The sequence below is a fragment of the Oratosquilla oratoria genome, chromosome 15, assembly GCF_046742065.1.
Source record: "Oratosquilla oratoria isolate Oo_2021 chromosome 15, ASM4674206v1, whole genome shotgun sequence".
Lineage (NCBI taxonomy): Eukaryota > Metazoa > Arthropoda > Malacostraca > Stomatopoda > Squillidae > Oratosquilla > Oratosquilla oratoria.
The window spans coordinates 61,850,770-61,870,769 of record NC_134791.1 but is presented as its reverse complement, the minus strand read 5'-3'; the positions used below and the strand labels follow the sequence as shown (position 1 = coordinate 61,870,769).

Here is a 20,000-nt window from a genome sequence, read left to right as displayed (position 1 = left end):
AGCCATTGAAAAAGCTTGTAAGAGAAAGAATAAAAATAGAAAGACTGAAAGAACAAGAAATTGATCAACAATACAGAGAGAAGGTTTATGAAGCTAGACCTGAAGGACAACAAGAAACAGAAGATATAGAGAAAGAGTGGGGGAATATGAAAGAAAAAATTATCCAAATCGCAAGAGAGGTGATAGGAACAAAGCGAGTCAGTGGAGGAAAGAAAAAGAAAACAGTTTGGTGGACAGAAGAAGTCAGAGAAGCTGTTGAGAACAAAAATGTTGCTTTCAGAAAGTGGATGAAGGGAAGAAATCCTGAAAACAGAAGAGAATACGAAGCAGCAAGAAATGAAGCTGAGAGAGTAAAAACAAGAACTAAGAGAGAGACATGGGAGAGGTTAGGAAAAGAACTGGAAGAGGACATACAGGGCACAAAGAAACTTGTATACAGCATAGCTAAAAGTTACAAAAGGAAAGAAGAAAGTGGGGTGAATACAATTAAGAATAAGGAAGGGAAACTACTCACAGAGGAAGGCGAAGTGGACGAGAGATGGAAGGAATACTTCTCAGAGCTTCTAAACCCAGCAGAAGTGGAGAGACCAACAGATGAAGAAGTTATTCAGAGAACAGAACAAAATAGTATAATAACAACAAATAAAATTAAAAATGCTATTAAAGCTATGAAAAATGGAAAAAGCCCTGGAAGTGACAGTATACCAGACGAACTACTGAAGGGAAATGATGATATAGTTAAGTGGCTAACCAGAGTTTTTAACGTTGCCTGGAATGAAGGTAGAGTGACAGCTGATTGGGGAAAGGCAATTATTTGTAAAATTTTTAAGAAAGGTGATCGCACCGAATGTAGGAACTATAGAGGAGTATCACTGCTGTCACAAGTGGGGAAGATATATGAAAGAGTACTAGAGAAGAGATTAAGAATAATAGTTGAGGATAAGCTGGAAAAAGGACAATATGGATTTAGACCCCAGAGAGGAGCAACAGATGCAATATTCACACTGGAGATGATAATAGAAAAGAACTGGGAGTGGGACCAACATGTGTACATCGCTTTTGTAGATCTGGAAAAAGCATTTGACAGGTTACCAAGGAATGAAATATGGGATACTTTAGAAGACCCAACATATATGATAGAACCCTCATTAATTAGAGCTATAAAGAGTCTTTACAGAAATAATGTCAGTGCGGTAAGGACCCAGCTAAGAGAGGATAATTGGTTTGACGTAACTGAGGGTGTAAGACAGGGTGGTGTGATATCTCCTTTACTGTTTGTGCTGTTCATGGACAGGAGCATGAAGAGGTTGAGACTTGGGGGAGAGGTAACTACATTGGCATATACAGATGATATTGCGATAATCACAAAGTCTCGTACAAAATTGCAGGATACCCTAAATGCATGGAATGAAGAATTGAAAAAGTCAAGAATGATAATAAATGCAAATAAAACTAAAGTAATGATGGTGGCGAGAGAGAGAGATGATATTGAGATAGAAATAGATGGAATATAATTGAAACAAGTGGAAGACTTTCAGTACTTGGGAGTTCAAATACACGAGAGGTGTTATATGGAGAAAGAAATAACAAGCAGAATCGAAAAATATACAAATAATCTAAGATTAATGTATCCACTACTAAAAGACAGACTCATACCATCAAAAGTTAAAGTCATCATATATAAAATGATACTAAGACCAGTATTAACATATGGCTCAGAGACCTGGACACTAACAATGAGATTAAAGAGCAAGACACAGGCAGCAGAGATGAGAATGTTGCGATTAATAAAGGGAGTAACAAGAAGAGATCGCTTAAGAAATGAGGATATCAGAGATGAACTGGACATCGAATCAATATTAGAATTTGTAGAAAGAAGTAAACTGAGATGGTATGGACACATCATGAGGATGAGTCAAGAAAGGTACCCTGCTAAATATTATCGATGGAATCCAAGAGGGAAGAGGCCGGTAGGAAGACCCAGAAAGAGATGGAGAGATGAAGTGAGGGAAGCAATTGAAGCGAGAGGATCAACAATAGAGAGTGTGGAAGAAGAGGAACTTTACGAGGATCGTACCTGGTGGAGAAGTTTCGTGAGGCATCACAACTGACAGGGCACTGGCCCTACCTGGTGTATGATAAAGGTAAAGGTAAAGGTAAAGGTAATATATATATATATATATATATATATATATATATATATATATATATATATATATTATATATATATAGATATATATATATACAGTATATATGTATATACATATATATATATATATATATATATATATATATATATGTATGTATATACATATATGTATATATATGTATATATACATACATAGATGTATATACAGTATATATATATATATATTACAGGTGAAAAATGTAATCACACATTTGTCAATAACGTAGAAACCACTGTTGGAGTAGAAAAGACTGGAAACGGGGAATCTATATATTTCGATTGCAAACTGCAATCCTCTTCAGTAGATACAAATAAGAGAGAGGGCGTACTGTTTAAGTAGCACCCTTAACAAAAGAAAGGGGAACATGGGAAGATATCTCTACCCTATTCTCACTCCGTATGTGAGGTCAGGAGGCAAATGAGCTTTCACTAGGTTGGAGATGAAGAGTCCGGACATTATGTCCGGGGACCATTGGCCCTTTGAAATATTCATGTTGGGCTGAAATTCAATGATCGTAGATTCTACCATTTTTCTCCTGAACTCACATCTGGATTTATAAATAAGCTCAGCTCTGTCCCAATCTAAACAATGTTTAAATTGCTTAACATGTTGGAACACAGCTGAGCTATCTTGTGCATATCTAATGGAACGTTTATGTTCAATCATCCTGGTGTTCAAATCCCTTCCAGTCTGTCCGATGTAAACTAAGTCACAACCTTTACACGGAATCGAATAAACCCCTTGGCTCTGTTCTTCTTTTAACCTTTGATGGACATTTACCACCTTTTTATTAATGGTGTTAGGGTAATAATTAATCAAATTTAATTTGTCTTTGGGAAGAAACTTGGTCGAGGGAATGAATGATTCAGAAAAGGGAACGATTAAAGAGCTCTTACCCAATGAAAAATTAGAGGAAGTGGGGGTGGTGTTGAAAAAATTGGATCTCGCTCGGCTGAGGGCTTTGACCAAGAACCAATCCGGGTAAGCTAAATTACTAAGTTGAGATTTTATAATGTTAAATTCTCCTTCAAGAAACTGGGGGCTGCAAATTCTAAGGGCTCGAAGGAATAAACCTGAAGCGACGCTACTTTTTACTTTGTCTGGGTGACCGTTGAAAAAATGAAGATAACTACCAGAATGGGTTTCTTTTCTATAGACGGTAAAAGCAAGCTTGTCTCCGTCACGAACAATAAGAACATCTAAAAAGGGTAGCTTACCTTGTTCTTCCCATTCAACTTTAAACTTAATGTTCGAGGCTAAGGAATTTAAATTAGCAAAGAAGTTATCGAATGAGCCCCAATTTTCATCCCAAAGAGTGAAAATGTCATCTACGTATCTAAACCAAACCATGTCTACGGGTTTAATGGTGGGCAGAAGAACAGACTCAAAGTATTCCATGTACAGATTGGCCAGTACAGGAGAGAGATTTGAACCCATGCTACAACCAAATTTTTGTCTGAAAAAAGAATTCTGGAAGGAAAAAACATTTGATGTGACACACAGGCGAATGAGCGCAATGATTTTTGAAACGGGAAGTGGGAATTTGTCCTGAAATGGTTGTAGCTTAGTTTCCAGGAAGGATAGAACGTCATCAATACAGACATGAGTGAAAAGAGAAATTACATCCAGGCTAAGCATTTTCCTACTAGAAAAATTCACTTTTTTTTATTTTTGTGATGAAATCCTCTGAGTGTTTTAAATGAGAATCGGAGAAAGTACCAACAAACGGGGATAAAAGGTTTGCTAACCATTTAGACAGCTTGCTGGTACAAGATCCCCGGTTGGAGATGATAGGTCTGAGGGGAATATCAGATTTATGCAATTTTGGAAGGCCATAGAAATAAGGCAACTTAGGATTAATCACTTTGAGTTTCAGTACCTCTTCGTCTTTAGTGATGTTACGAACTTCTTTGTTGAAAGTGGCAGACATGTTTTTAAGTGGATTTTTAATAAGTTGCTCATATGTATCCGTGTCATTTAGAAGGGCCATGGCTTTATCTACATAACTGTCATGGTCAAGAATAACGATTTTACTACCCTTGTCTGCCTTTGTAATAATAATGTTATCCATGCTCCTAATTGCCTCCAAACTATTTTGATACCTAATGGGAAGTCCATTTCTTTTATCAAAACAATCTGCAATGCCTTGCAAAAGAGCCCCTTTTAAACATAATAAATTTTTGTCATAGTTGTTATTAGCTAGGAATTTATCAAAACCTACGAGAAAGTCCATAGCATGATGCTTCTCTGGTTTGAGGGCAAAATTCAAACCAAGGCCTAAGACTTCTAGTTGTGATTTTGTGAAAACAACACTAGAAAGATTAACAACATTGTCTAAAATGGCATACTTTGACCATACACTGTTATTACAAAGCCTAATAAGTTTTTTGTTCAAATTACCTTTATGATGTTCACTTATGTCATTGGCTTGTTGGTGGGCACATTTTTGAAGGAACCGGAATACTCCTTCATGAGGGCAAAGGAACAAAAGATTCCTAGAAGCCGTGCGTGAACGTAGATGTGCATCCTCTATGTCCAGGGACGTCAGTTGAATCCGTTCCAAAAGGAAATCACTAATGTAGGACGGAAAGCTGTACCCCAATTGTTTATGCTTGTGAAAACCAAACGAATTTGGGCACACTTGTTCCGCTAAGCACTCACTTAGAAAAAGTTTTTGGTTCTTCTTTTTCCTGCTGATGATCAACGCTGATTCAAATTGTCTGTAAGGTGACTTGAGCACAGGGTAGCGGTGGAAAAGTAGCTTGAGTGAAGAGAATGCCTCCATCGTGGTAGTAATGTTACAGGTGAAAAATGTAATCACACATTTGTCAATAACGTAGAAACCACTGTTGGAGTAGAAAAGACTGGAAACGGGGAATCTATATATTTCGATTGCAAACTGCAATCCTCTTCAGTAGATACAAATAAGAGAGAGGGCGTACTGTTTAAGTAGCACCCTTAACAAAAGAAAGGGGAACATGGGAAGATATCTCTACCCTATTCTCACTCCGTATGTGAGGTCAGGAGGCAAATGAGCTTTCACTAGGTTGGAGATGAAGAGTCCGGACATTATGTCCGGGGACCATTGGCCCTTTGAAATATTCATGTTGGGCTGAAATTCAATGATCGTAGATTCTACCATTTTTCTCCTGAACTCACATCTGGATTTATAAATAAGCTCAGCTCTGTCCCAATCTAAACAATGTTTAAATTGCTTAACATGTTGGAACACAGCTGAGCTATCTTGTGCATATCTAATGGAACGTTTATGTTCAATCATCCTGGTGTTCAAATCCCTTCCAGTCTGTCCGATGTAAACTAAGTCACAACCTTTACACGGAATCGAATAAACCCCTTGGCTCTGTTCTTCTTTTAACCTTTGATGGACATTTACCACCTTTTTATTAATGGTGTTAGGGTAATAATTAATCAAATTTAATTTGTCTTTGGGAAGAAACTTGGTCGAAGGAATGAATGATTCAGAAAAGGGAACGATTAAAGAGCTCTTACCCAATGAAAAATTAGAGGAAGTGGGGGTGGTGTTGAAAAAATTGGATCTCGCTCGGCTGAGGGCTTTGACCAAGAACCAATCCGGGTAAGCTAAATTACTAAGTTGAGATTTTATAATGTTAAATTCTCCTTCAAGAAACTGGGGGCTGCAAATTCTAAGGGCTCGAAGGAATAAACCTGAAGCGACGCTACTTTTTACTTTGTCTGGGTGACTGCTGAAAAAATGAAGATAACTACCAGAATGGGTTTCTTTTCTATAGACGGTAAAAGCAAGCTTGTCTCCGTCACGAACAATAAGAACATCTAAAAAGGGTAGCTTACCTTGTTCTTCCCATTCAACTTTAAACTTAATGTTCGAGGCTAAGGAATTTAAATTAGCAAAGAAGTTATCGAATGAGCCCCAATTTTCATCCCAAAGAGTGAAAATGTCATCTACGTATCTAAACCAAACCATGTCTACGGGTTTAATGGTGGGCAGAAGAACAGACTCAAAGTATTCCATGTACAGATTGGCCAGTACAGGAGAGAGATTTGAACCCATGCTACAACCAAATTTTTGTCTGAAAAAAGAATTCTGGAAGGAAAAAACATTTGATGTGACACACAGGCGAATGAGCGCAATGATTTTTGAAACGGGAAGTGGGAATTTGTCCTGAAATGGTTGTAGCTTAGTTTCTTTTGTTAAGGGTGCTACTTAAACAGTACGCCCTCTCTCTTATTTGTATCTACTGAAGAGGATTGCAGTTTGCAATCGAAATATATAGATTCCCCGTTTCCAGTCTTTTCTACTCCAACAGTGGTTTCTACGTTATTGACAAATGTGTGATTACATTTTTCACCTGTAACATTACTACCACGATGGAGGCATTCTCTTCACTCAAGCTACTTTTCCACCGCTACCCTGTGCTCAAGTCACCTTACAGACAATTTGAATCAGCGTTGATCATCAGCAGGAAAAAGAAGAACCAAAAACTTTTTCTAAGTGAGTGCTTAGCGGAACAAGTGTGCCCAAATTCGTTTGGTTTTCACAAGCATAAACAATTGGGGTACAGCTTTCCGTCCTACATTAGTGATTTCCTTTTGGAACGGATTCAACTGACGTCCCTGGACATAGAGGATGCACATCTACGTTCACGCACGGCTTCTAGGAATCTTTTGTTCCTTTGCCCTCATGAAGGAGTATTCCGGTTCCTTCAAAAATGTGCCCACCAACAAGCCAATGACATAAGTGAACATCATAAAGGTAATTTGAACAAAAAACTTATTAGGCTTTGTAATAACAGTGTATGGTCAAAGTATGCCATTTTAGACAATGTTGTTAATCTTTCTAGTGTTGTTTTCACAAAATCACAACTAGAAGTCTTAGGCCTTGGTTTGAATTTTGCCCTCAAACCAGAGAAGCATCATGCTATGGACTTTCTCGTAGGTTTTGATAAATTCCTAGCTAATAACAACTATGACAAAAATTTATTATGTTTAAAAGGGGCTCTTTTGCAAGGCATTGCAGATTGTTTTGATAAAAGAAATGGACTTCCCATTAGGTATCAAAATAGTTTGGAGGCAATTAGGAGCATGGATAACATTATTATTACAAAGGCAGACAAGGGTAGTAAAATCGTTATTCTTGACCATGACAGTTATGTAGATAAAGCCATGGCCCTTCTAAATGACACGGATACATATGAGCAACTTATTAAAAATCCACTTAAAAACATGTCTGCCACTTTCAACAAAGAAGTTCGTAACATCACTAAAGACGAAGAGGTACTGAAACTCAAAGTGATTAATCCTAAGTTGCCTTATTTCTATGGCCTTCCAAAATTGCATAAATCTGATATTCCCCTCAGACCTATCATCTCCAACCGGGGATCTTGTACCAGCAAGCTGTCTAAATGGTTAGCAAACCTTTTATCCCCGTTTGTTGGTACTTTCTCCGATTCTCATTTAAAACACTCAGAGGATTTCATCACAAAAATAAAAAAAGTGAATTTTTCTAGTAGGAAAATGCTTAGCCTGGATGTAATTTCTCTTTTCACTCATGTCTGTATTGATGACGTTCTATCCTTCCTGGAAACTAAGCTACAACCATTTCAGGACAAATTCCCACTTCCCGTTTCAAAAATCATTGCGCTCATTCGCCTGTGTGTCACATCAAATGTTTTTTCCTTCCAGAATTCTTTTTTCAGACAAAAATTTGGTTGTAGCATGGGTTCAAATCTCTCTCCTGTACTGGCCAATCTGTACATGGAATACTTTGAGTCTGTTCTTCTGCCCACCATTAAACCCGTAGACATGGTTTGGTTTAGATACGTAGATGACATTTTCACTCTTTGGGATGAAAATTGGGGCTCATTCGATAACTTCTTTGCTAATTTAAATTCCTTAGCCTCGAACATTAAGTTTAAAGTTGAATGGGAAGAACAAGGTAAGCTACCCTTTTTAGATGTTCTTATTGTTCGTGACGGAGACAAGCTTGCTTTTACCGTCTATAGAAAAGAAACCCATTCTGGTAGTTATCTTCATTTTTTCAGCAGTCACCCAGACAAAGTAAAAAGTAGCGTCGCTTCAGGTTTATTCCTTCGAGCCCTTAGAATTTGCAGCCCCCAGTTTCTTGAAGGAGAATTTAACATTATAAAATCTCAACTTAGTAATTTAGCTTACCCGGATTGGTTCTTGGTCAAAGCCCTCAGCCGAGCGAGATCCAATTTTTTCAACACCACCCCCACTTCCTCTAATTTTTCATTGGGTAAGAGCTCTTTAATCGTTCCCTTTTCTGAATCATTCATTCCCTCGACCAAGTTTCTTCCCAAAGACAAATTAAATTTGATTAATTATTACCCTAACACCATTAATAAAAAGGTGGTAAATGTCCATCAAAGGTTAAAAGAAGAACAGAGCCAAGGGGTTTATTCGATTCCGTGTAAAGGTTGTGACTTAGTTTACATCGGACAGACTGGAAGGGATTTGAACACCAGGATGATTGAACATAAACGTTCCATTAGATATGCACAAGATAGCTCAGCTGTGTTCCAACATGTTAAGCAATTTAAACATTGTTTAGATTGGGACAGAGCTGAGCTTATTTATAAATCCAGATGTGAGTTCAGGAGAAAAATGGTAGAATCTACGATCATTGAATTTCAGCCCAACATGAATATTTCAAAGGGCCAATGGTCCCCGGACATAATGTCCGGACTCTTCATCTCCAACCTAGTGAAAGCTCATTTGCCTCCTGACCTCACATACGGAGTGAGAATAGGGTAGAGATATCTTCCCATGTTCCCCTTTCTTTTGTTAAGGGTGCTACTTAAACAGTACGCCCTCTCTCTTATTTGTATCTACTGAAGAGGATTGCAGTTTGCAATCGAAATATATAGATTCCCCGTTTCCAGTCTTTTCTACTCCAACAGTGGTTTCTACGTTATATATATATATATATATACATGTATATTAATATGTATATTATATATATATATATATATACATATATATATATGTATATATATATATATATATATATATATATATATTTATATGTGTATATATATATATATATATATATAAATATTTTTTAATATATATATATATATATATATATATTTATATACACATAATATATATATATATATATATATATATATATAGATATATATATATATATATATATATATATATATATGTTTATATACAAAGGATTACAAAGGCGGAGCATGCCGACAGGAGACCTTTTGGTCCATATCTAGGTCGGATGAGAAAAAAAAATAAAAGCTATAATAATGTAAATAACAAATAAAATACACAAATAAATGCATGGGTACAGTTAAATAATAAACAAACAGGTAAATAGTAAATAATAATAAATTGACATATAACTAATAATAAATGAAAATCAAACAGACAAATAATAACAAAACAATAACAAGTGATATATATATATAAATTATAATCATTACAGCATCTTGCTTAGGTGTTTATCTAAATGATTCTTAAAGCTTCGAACTGAACTACATTGCACTACCTGTGCAGGAAGTTTATTCCATTCATTAACTACACGGTTGGCAAAGTTGTTTCTACCTACCTCCAAATTGAATCTATTTCCGGACAGTTTGAGACCATTATTTCTTGTCTGATTCTCATTCAATGTGAAAATTTTCTCACTTTTGATGTTGTCAATTCCCTTTAGAAATCATATATATATATATATATATATATATATATATATATATATATATACATATATATATATATATATATATATATTATCATGATCTTTCTTCACTTTCACCATCTGCCCTAAACAATTATACTCCTCAAATTCTTCAAGACTCTCACCATCTATTACAATCTCTTCACTTTGAACTTTCGTGTTGAACATTACTTTCGTTTTACTCATATTCATTTTTAAACCTACTTTGAGAATTTTCTTGTTTAGGTCACTCAGCATATCTTGCAAGTCTTCTGCTCTTGCTGAAATAAGAATAATGTCATCCGCAAATCTAAGGTGGTTCAAATATTTGCCATTAATATTCAAACCCTTCTTATCCCAAATCAATCTTCTGAAAATATCTTCCTAGGAAGCTGAAAGAGTTTGGGTGAAATTGTATAGCCTTGCCGTACTCCTTTCTCGATCTTGATCTTTTCTGTACCTTTATGTAGTCGAATTATAGTGGTACCTTTCGCATAAGTCTTTTCTAAAACTTTTACGATCTTTTTTTTTTTTTTTTTTTTGTACCCTGTTTGCGTAGCGAGTTTAGTATTGCTATTTGTTCTACCGAGTCAAAGACCTTCTCGTAATCTATAAAAGCTAAACACAGAGGTATATTATATTCTGTCGTTTTCTTGATTAGTTGATTTATCGCCTGCAAATGGTCTAGAGTCGAATATTCGCTCCTAAAGCATGCCTGTTCTCTCTGTTGCTTTCCATCTAAAACTTGAATTAGTCTATTCGTGAGGATCTTAGAGAATACTTTATATACGTTTGATAGCAAGCTAATCGGTCGATAGTTACTAAGGTCCTTCTGGTCTCCTTTTTTATGAAGCAAAATCACTATAGCATTGCACCACGCATCAGGAACGCTTTCTTGACGTAAACACAGGGTGTACAACTCAGCTAATTTAATATGAACTAATTGACCTGCGTCTTTCAACAAATCTATCGATATACCATCTTCCCCTGTTGGTTTTCCTCGTTTCATAATTTTCAAAACAAATTCTACTTCTTTCTTTGTAATGTCTGGTATACTACTAACGTCTACACATGAATTTACTGACTCAACTACGTTCTTCGACAAGTAAAGCTCTTGGTAAAATTCTTCTATTCTTTTTACCATTTTGTCCATGCATTTAATTATTTCTCCATTTCTATCTTTCAAACATATAATTTGCTGTCTTCCTAAAGTATGTTTGCGCTCAGTCACTTTAATACTTTTACCTTTCCAAATAGCTTCCTCTATTTCATCCATGTTTCTCTTTCTTTTCTCTAATCTCTACCTTATGTTGATAAGCTTGTTTAGTTCTAATCTTTCTATTTCGTCTCTCCTGCTTTTAATCTGCATTGTCCTTCTTCTTTTAATTAGGTCATTTGTAGCTTTGGAGTATTTGTTTTCTCTAATGCTTTTTGCACTTCCTACTTTCTCTGCCGATTCCCTAATGATATTCACTAAATTCAAATTAATATCTTCCTCGGTGTCCTCGTTACTTCTCAGAGCTTCGAATCTATTTTTAATTTCTAACTGAAATTTCTTATTATTATCCTTAACCTTTGCAAGGCTGGTTTTCTTTCTTAAAACTAGTTTATTTCTCTCGGCTCTGAAATTTATTCAGCTGTGCAACCTACCATTCTATGGTCACTACCTATGCTGACTTTATTTATTACCGAAACATTGCTAACGCTTTTGCTCTTATCTCCTAATATGAAGTCTATTTCGTTCTTTGTTGTTCCATTTGGACTTCTCCACGTCCATTTACGACCTACACGCTTTTGAAAGAAAGTGTTAACCTCATGTTGTAGTTCTCTGCAAAATTGACTAACATCTCGCCTCTGTCATTTCTTTCACCTACTCCAAACTTCCCAATGCACGTCTCATCTCCCATCTTCTTCCCCACTTTAGCATTGATCATGATAATAAAATAAAAAGATGCATTACTATTGGTTGGAAAGTGTTTGGTAAGTATAATAAAATCCTGTGAGGCTCTCTACTTTTATGTTTGAAACGTAAAGCTTACAATCAATGAATTCTGCCAGCAATAATCTATGGGTGTGAGACTTGGAAACTAATGAAGGCAATGGAAACAAAGCTAAGGACTGCACAGAGGAGAATGGAGAGATCAATGATGAGAATAACACTGAGAGACCGAAAGAGAGGTAGTAAAATAGAGGAAGTGGAATTGGGCAGGTAAGTTAGTGCGAACGACTGATGAGCGATGGACCAAGTGTGTTACTGAGTGGACGCCGCGAGATAGGAAGCGTGAAAGAGGGAGACCGGACAGAAGGTGGAGAGGCGAAATCGAGAAGTTTACAGGAGTGACGTGGCAGAGAATGGCGCGGTCGTGTTAATCATGGGACTCAGTATGGCTGATTTGATGCATATATATATATATATATATATATATATATATATATATACATATATATATATGTATATACATATATATACACATATGCATATACATATATATATATATACATACATACATACACATATATATACATATATATACATATCCATATATATACATATATATATATATATATATATATATATACATGTGTGTGTTTGTATGTGTGTGTGTGTGTGTGTGTGTATGTGTGTGTGTGTGTGTGTGTGTGTGTGTGTGTGTGTGTGTGTGTGTGTGTGTGTGTGTGTGTGTGTGTGTGTGTGTGTGTGTGTGTGTGTGTGTGTGTGTGTGTGTGTGTGTGTGTGTGTGTGTGTGTGTGTGTATGTGTGTGTAGTGTATATATATATATATATATATATATATATATATATATGTATGTATGTATATATATACAATATATATACATATATATATATATACATATATATATATATATATATATATATGTATATGCTAATAAGAACACGGGTACGTGTGTTTTCTCATGCAAAGTAGACCACTTGGAAAAAGAAACTAACGAAGCAGAGCGCTTTCGTATATTACACCTTCAGTGCAAAAAGTACATAGTTAATAGAAATACATAGATTATATATACATGAAAAGGGAACAAGGACAGTTTACATAAGGGTGGAGGACATTTACCCCCTGGAAGGCGGGCTGTCAGGTCGCAAGGGTCAATGCATCCGCTAATGAGGGTGGGGTGACATTAGGTTACAGTCGCAGGGTTACATTTTACCTGTTATTATTTTGCTTATTTCTTGACAGATAAGGCACGGTTCAGAGCGTAACAACGGCGGCCAATCACCGCTCCCGACGCAAACTCGGCACTGACGAACGAGTTTGCGTACCCAAAAGTAGAGATCTACCAGCAGCTTATCAGCGCGCAGGATGTGACCTGACCAGGCCGCGTCGAGTCTCGCTGGCTGATGTATAGAGGCCGATGGAACCCTTCAGAAACAGTAAACGTCTTATAACCCGACTCAATGCCTCGGAACCCAACTGACCGCTTTGGACCCCAAACAAAGAACATTTCCACCTCTCTCGGTAGTCGTCCCTCTCGCCACCTCCCCGGAGTTGCAACCATCGTCTGGAACCTTTTTCCACCTTCCCCAGATACAGACACGTGGACATCAAGCCCAGCATTCTCATCCGCGACAGAAGTCACCAGTCTCTCCCTCTGCACCCGGAACTATCAGTCGTTCTCTTCCGTGGAAACTTCTTGGCTCCCAGCCTCAGTCGATTCGTTACATTCAAGCCGCGGCCTCGTGGGCCGCGTATTTACCAAATAGATCGGCTCCCCGAGCCATGCTTTTCAACCTAAAATAAAACCTCTCAATCCTTTCAATGTTTGCCTTCCAGCTAGACCCTGCCCTACATCGTCACCCTCCTGACATCTGGCGTCCAACGTGGGCCCGTTGCCAATCCTGACACCTGACAGCCTAACGTGGGGCCACTGCCGATCCTGACATCTGGTGCCCAACATGAGGCCACTGCCGATCCTTCCATCAGGTATAAAAAAAGGAAAACATGTATTGAAAGCAGACAGAGGGAGGGAGGGAGTCAGGTAAATAGAAGGTAAAGGTTGCACATGGACGGATGTTAATAGAGTTAAAGGTGGCAAGGGGAAGATGAGTAGAGTCTGTCAGAGGACTCCTGAATTTATAGGAAGTCAAGAAGGGATTGATTGTGGTAGTGGGAGGTGTTGGGACGGTAGCTGTGATGGAAGAGGAAAAGGACAGGGTTATAGAAAAAATGAAATACAAAGAGCATTAAAAGTGATGAAAGCTGGTAAGACACCTGGGTTAGATGAGTGTCATAAGGAGTGTCTGATAAACGGAGGAATTGCTATAGTGGACTGGCTGGTGAGGTTATTTATTGTGTGCCTAAGGAAGGGTAATATACCAGAGGCCTGGAGGAGTGATTGTCTAGCTCCAACTTACAAAGGAAAAGAGGATGAATATGATTGTAGTAGTTGAGTGTAACTGGAAAGGCATATGGGATGGTATTAATTGAGAGGATTAGGAAGGGGACAGAGGGAGTAACTAGGGAGGAACAGTGTGTGTTTAAGATGAGTAGAGGGTGTGTAAGTCAAAATTTTGTAGTTAAGCAGTTATGTGAAAAGTTTTTGCAAAAGATAATTATGATCGTATATATATATATATATATATATATATATATATATATATATATATATATATATATATATGTATATATATATATATATATATATATAATATATATTATTATTTTTTTTTTTTTTTTTTTTTTTTTTTTTTTTAGGGGGGGCTTATAGATCTGAGAAAGGCTTATGTCAGGGTCGATAGGAAGGCATTGTGAGAAATGTTACAGATGTATGGGATAGGAGAGAATTTTTGGGTAGTCAAAAGATTTTTACATGAGTAGTAAAGCTGATGTTAGGGTTTGAAATGGTGGGAGTGAGTAGTTTGAGGTGGGGTTGCGCCAGAGTTGTGCAATGTCGCCATGGTTGTTCAACTTATACAATTCACACCCTTTTTCACAAAATCTACCTAATCTGTCATCTATCCCCTCAAACAGCACTGACCATGAATGATAAAACACCATTGTTTCTTTATCAAATTTCCACAACTTCCTCTAGAAAACAGGATTATTAACCAAGCTATAAATACCTTTGACTAACTAGACCAACATACGAAAGTTGTAACGCATGGCAGCGGCACGAGATTGTCCATAAAATAGAAGAACTAGTGAACTATACCTCATAACAACAATCGACTGATCAGCTGGAACTTGCCTACCTTAATGATCACATTAAGTTTTGTCTTTTTTTTTTTTTGTATGAGATTTCTTTTGTCATACTTTTTGTATATATTCTTTACATAACAACGGCCGTCACTCAGTTCTTTAAGAGAATCGACATTGTTCCTTCCAGTGTTGATCAAAACGTCTATAGTCATGGTGTTGAGACAGAATAAATGCCTAAGTTGATCATTTACACTGTAGCACCTTATCATCAAATCATTAGCTTCTATCAGAAATGAACTGATCTGGTATTACTTAGACTTTGCTCCAACTTACCCGAATGTTAGCGTTGACAATTAGGAAGTAATACTCTAAGATGAGCCTCTGTGCCAACGCCATACACGAGTTCCAAACGCGCTCCAGGAAACTCATGCGGGGTTTAAATTCGCTCATAAAAGCTGGGACAACCGATGGAGGTACAAAGATACCCATCTCGCTGACCTGGAAAGGAATTTAGCAATAATGATAATACCACAAATATTATGACAATATTAGCCATGACGATTATGATGATACTATTAATAACTGTTGTCTCTAGATTCATTGTTTGGAAACCCGTTACCTATAGTAGGCAGCAACAATGGATGGATCCTTTCAAACATCCCTGTCTCGAAAGAATTGTTGGGTTTTGTACTATTGTAGGTCTGTTTCTATGTCACCGGTTAGTAGGAGGAGGAGGGAAGATGTTACCGATTCTCAGCGATTGACAACCATTATGCTTCCGAATGAAAACTTAGAGTTCGCATACACACTAATATATGGGTAATGGTTTGAGCTACACTTACCTCTGGACCTTGGAATAATAACCCCCAGAAGGCGACTGTGGGTATGCCAAGATGATGTGCGACGGCTAGTGAACACTCATTGGCCATCAGATCGACCACAGCAACAGTGAAGTTCTGCAATCGAAGGCGTTGAAGCAGAACTGTGTCCCCAAGGAGGTGTCGACAATGCGCCTCAATAATCAAGAAGACATCGGTTGGTATCTGTTGGATTCGGACATTAGCATTAAAGATAACACATTTCAGCATAAACTTACACTACAAGAATAAATGTGTTATAAATTTTGGCTGTGAAGAAAATCACGAGTGTATAGCTTTTTGGGTGAAAAAGAAGGGAGCGTGAAATGCATGATATTCCAGAAATTAGATAAATATTTTTTAGAAATTACTCAAACACGCCCGACCAGATTAAAGAAGTGTTTAGCTTAGGACAGTGAAAAAATTATGATACATGCTCGTTTAGGATCATATTCACGTAACAAGCTATGGCAAAGAAGGTAATCGATAATTCATTGAAATTATCATACAAAAACATTGTTATAAATAATTGGATCAGGAGGCATGCTACTGAAGAAGAAACGGTAATAAAAAAGGAACATGTAAGTGAAATGGAGGACATGGAAAAAAGATATAAAGAAAAAGTGCCAGAAGGGTATCAAGAAATATAGTTTTCCGTACATATGCATAAACTTGTAGAATAACTTATCCTATATACCAAAGGCTTCTTCTCCCTTATAAGGTAGGTAGCCAGCCAAGGCATCCACCCACTCCCATCAGTTCCACACCCATCCAACTCCCATTTATTTTCACTTCTATCTCAGCTCCATCTGGATGAAAGATCATCCTTGTCTCCTGTCCACTGCCCAGGTAAGAAGTAATGCAGCAAAGCACAGCACATCCATAGCAGAACCCCGCCTCTTCATTTACACGGCAATTCACCTTCTTCGTCCCCTCATGTGAGATTAGAGAAGAGGAAAAATCCCTTCAGGCCATGTCATTTTATCGTCCTTTCACGACCATTCTCCACTCACACCTATCTCATTCCTTTTCCCTTGCATGCTCAACAGACATTTATCTTTTGCTCAAGCCCTCTTCACCCCATCCATCCACCTTATTATCGATCTTCCCCTCAAGGCCACTCTATCCACCTCTACCTTGCACACTCTTATTTTCTAGTCTTTCCTCACTCATTATTTACATTTGCGCAAATCATCCCAATATTTTTTCATCAGCCCTATTTGCCAGCTCATTTTTCACTAACGTTTTCAACCTCATCTCATAGACATAGGTAGACAAATGAGGTAGATAGAGGGGTAGGTGGCGAGAATTTCATTTCTATGGGTTGGATGTTTGATAAACAACAGTTCGTAAGCAAAGGAGTTGCACAAGCTCGCTTTCTGTCTAATGTTTACAAACAGTCGCCGGGGACCCGATTTCATTGCTGCATAATGTTCATTTTTATGCTGATTTAACAATATGTAAACTAAATCAGTGTGTGTACTGATTTCGAGATTACTTGAGTAAGCAGTATTGCATGCGACATTGTAACAGTTTTTCTGACTGGAGAAAGGGTAGAGGAGAAAATTAAATTGGTTCACAATTGTAAGATCCCGCCTTTAGGGGAGGTTTTTATATCTAACAGTAAAGATCATTGGACTAAAGAAACAATGACGTCATAGCAGAACTGACCTAGTACCAAAATTGAGGATTTCAGACGGGAGTCCTCTGGTGTACTTAGGGGAATCACATTGTAAAAGAATTAGTGAAGAAAATCAAGGAAAATATCTCAACCATTTAAATATCCCTCTCCGTTTAGATACCCCTCCCTTATACTAAATGGAACTTGAATAAGTCGGATGATCAGAAACACATGGGCCTTCTGAGTAAATTTGTGAGTGACTATAATCGTAACCAAAACAGTGGTGAAAGGAAAGCGGAAAGTAAAAGCAAGAAAGAAAGACGACCAATATATATGACAACAGAGTGTTGAAATGGCACCATAGATTGCCACACCCCACCTTACTTTCTAATCACCTCTTCTCAAAAATATTTAAAATTCTCCTTTCTGCACCTTTAAGTTTCAAGTCGTAGGTACAATCACCCATCTATATAATCTTCTCTTGCGTTCATTTACAGATATCCATTTCTTATTACACTTGTCATTCCCCCAATACATTTACTTGCAACCCTTACTCTACAGTCTACCTCTACCCCCACTCCTCCATTCCTTGCACATGTGATTCAAAATATCTAAAAATATCCACTTTCTCTGACGACTCACCTTAACGACTTATCTCCAATTTACTGCCACTCTCACACTTTGTACATCTCATCACATTGCTTTTTTACCAACATTCACTTTCAACTTCCTCAGATCATATACTTTCCTAAACTCTGTCACTAACTACTTTAAACCCTCCTCTGACCCAGACGCAAGCACGGTGTCATCAGCAAACAACAACTGGCTCACCTCTCGTTCCTCCCCCTCTCCCTCTAACCATCTACAATCCTCTACCCTTTACCCTCGTATTTATCTCTCACACCACCCTCATTCATGTGCACATTAAACAGCCATAACAGAACCCTGGCGCAGTCTCACCTTCACCTATAACCACTCACTCTCACCGGTGATAACCCTAACATAAACTCTACTACTTATGTAGAAGCTTTTGACTGCCCTTAATAACTTCATACCTATTCCATATACTGCAATGCCTTCCACAATTCTTTCCCATCCACCCTGTCATAAGCCTTCTCTAGATCAATAAAGGCCCAAAACTTTTGACAAAAATTCTTTTGCAAATCTCATATCACAAAAATTATATATATGTACCCTTTACGTCTCCTAAACCCACATTGTTCCTCCCCAATCAATCCATTTGTTCTTTCTTAATCTTTTCAATTACCACTCTCCTATATATCATTCCAACTACGCTCAACAATCTGATCTCTAATGTTACTATTTTTACACTTGTTCCTTTTCCTTTGTAAAGCGGAATTATACGTGCAGTCCTTCAGTCCTCCGGCACACTCCCTTCCTAAGGCACAAATTAAACAACCTCACAAGCCAATCTAATACAACCGTTTCTCCCTTTGACAGACACTCAACACATCACCCATCCAACCTAAGTGTCATATCATCTGTTATAATTTTCAATACTCTTTGTGCTTTAACTTTTCCTATAGCCTTGTCGTTTTGCACTTCCACCACAGTAATTTTCTTAGTTCCTCCCACTGCCACAAAAATAAATTAACCAACTAAAAGAAGGATGAATATGAATTCAAATTTAACAGATAAAAAGAAAGTGGATTCCTATTAACGTAGCTCTTTTTATGTAGATCACAAGTAGCCAAATGAACTTCAGAAATTACATTGCTTTTAGAGTTACTATTGTTATGTAGTTATCATAAATGTTATAAAATGATATAGATGTCATAGGAGTAAAACAAATAATTAAATCTGATTACCGTCTGAAAACAATTGGTGTGATATACAAATTTCATTGGTTTAAAAACTTGATAACGCTGCAACGATATATTACTGAATTTGTTTTTAGAAAAACAGCCCCTCCAAAAAAAAAAAATGAATAGATAAATAACAAAGAAAAAAAGTTAAAGTATTACCGTCCGAAAGTATGTGTAATTGATTTGATCGTTCAAGATGATTTATCTTTGTACAGTCTCTAGTTTCATAGGAAATCATTTCAGCGATGCCCTATGATTCTCCGAATGCATTTAGTACCAAAGGCATTGAGGCGCCTCTTCAAGTCAGTATTCAATGTACAAATTTCACAGCCGTACAGCAAGACAGGAAGCACAGGTGGCTTGAAGATTTGAATCAAAGTCCTACATGATACTGCATAAATAACAACAACACCATATACTCTGGTTGAGTGAGTCCATAATACCATGGGCATTGCCAACCCTTCGAAGTACTTCCTGGCAAGACCCACAACTATTATGCACTAAACTACCAAGGTATGTATACCTTCCCAAGACCTCAATGTCCTCACCACATGGATGGGCAGACTAAACTGTGTCATCCAGTTAGCCACCCAAACTCCTGGACCTTGGTCTTGATCCAGGAGACCTCAAGTCTAAGCGATCTTGCCTCCCTGTG

General features: G+C 37.3%; 1 protein-coding gene across 1 annotated transcript in view; it reads right to left on the bottom strand.

The window, feature by feature from the left end:
- The window catches only part of LOC143033470 (UDP-glucuronosyltransferase 1A9-like), an 81,903-nt gene that overhangs the window by 32,645 nt on the left and 29,258 nt on the right, over positions 1-20,000 (bottom strand). Inside the window, exons 3-4 of the mRNA XM_076198952.1 lie at positions 15,884-16,084; positions 15,375-15,539 (exon numbers count right to left, since the gene is read on the bottom strand). Coding sequence (XP_076055067.1) covers positions 15,375-15,539; positions 15,884-16,084 — 366 coding nt within the window. The remainder of the gene's footprint in view (positions 1-15,374; positions 15,540-15,883; positions 16,085-20,000) is intronic.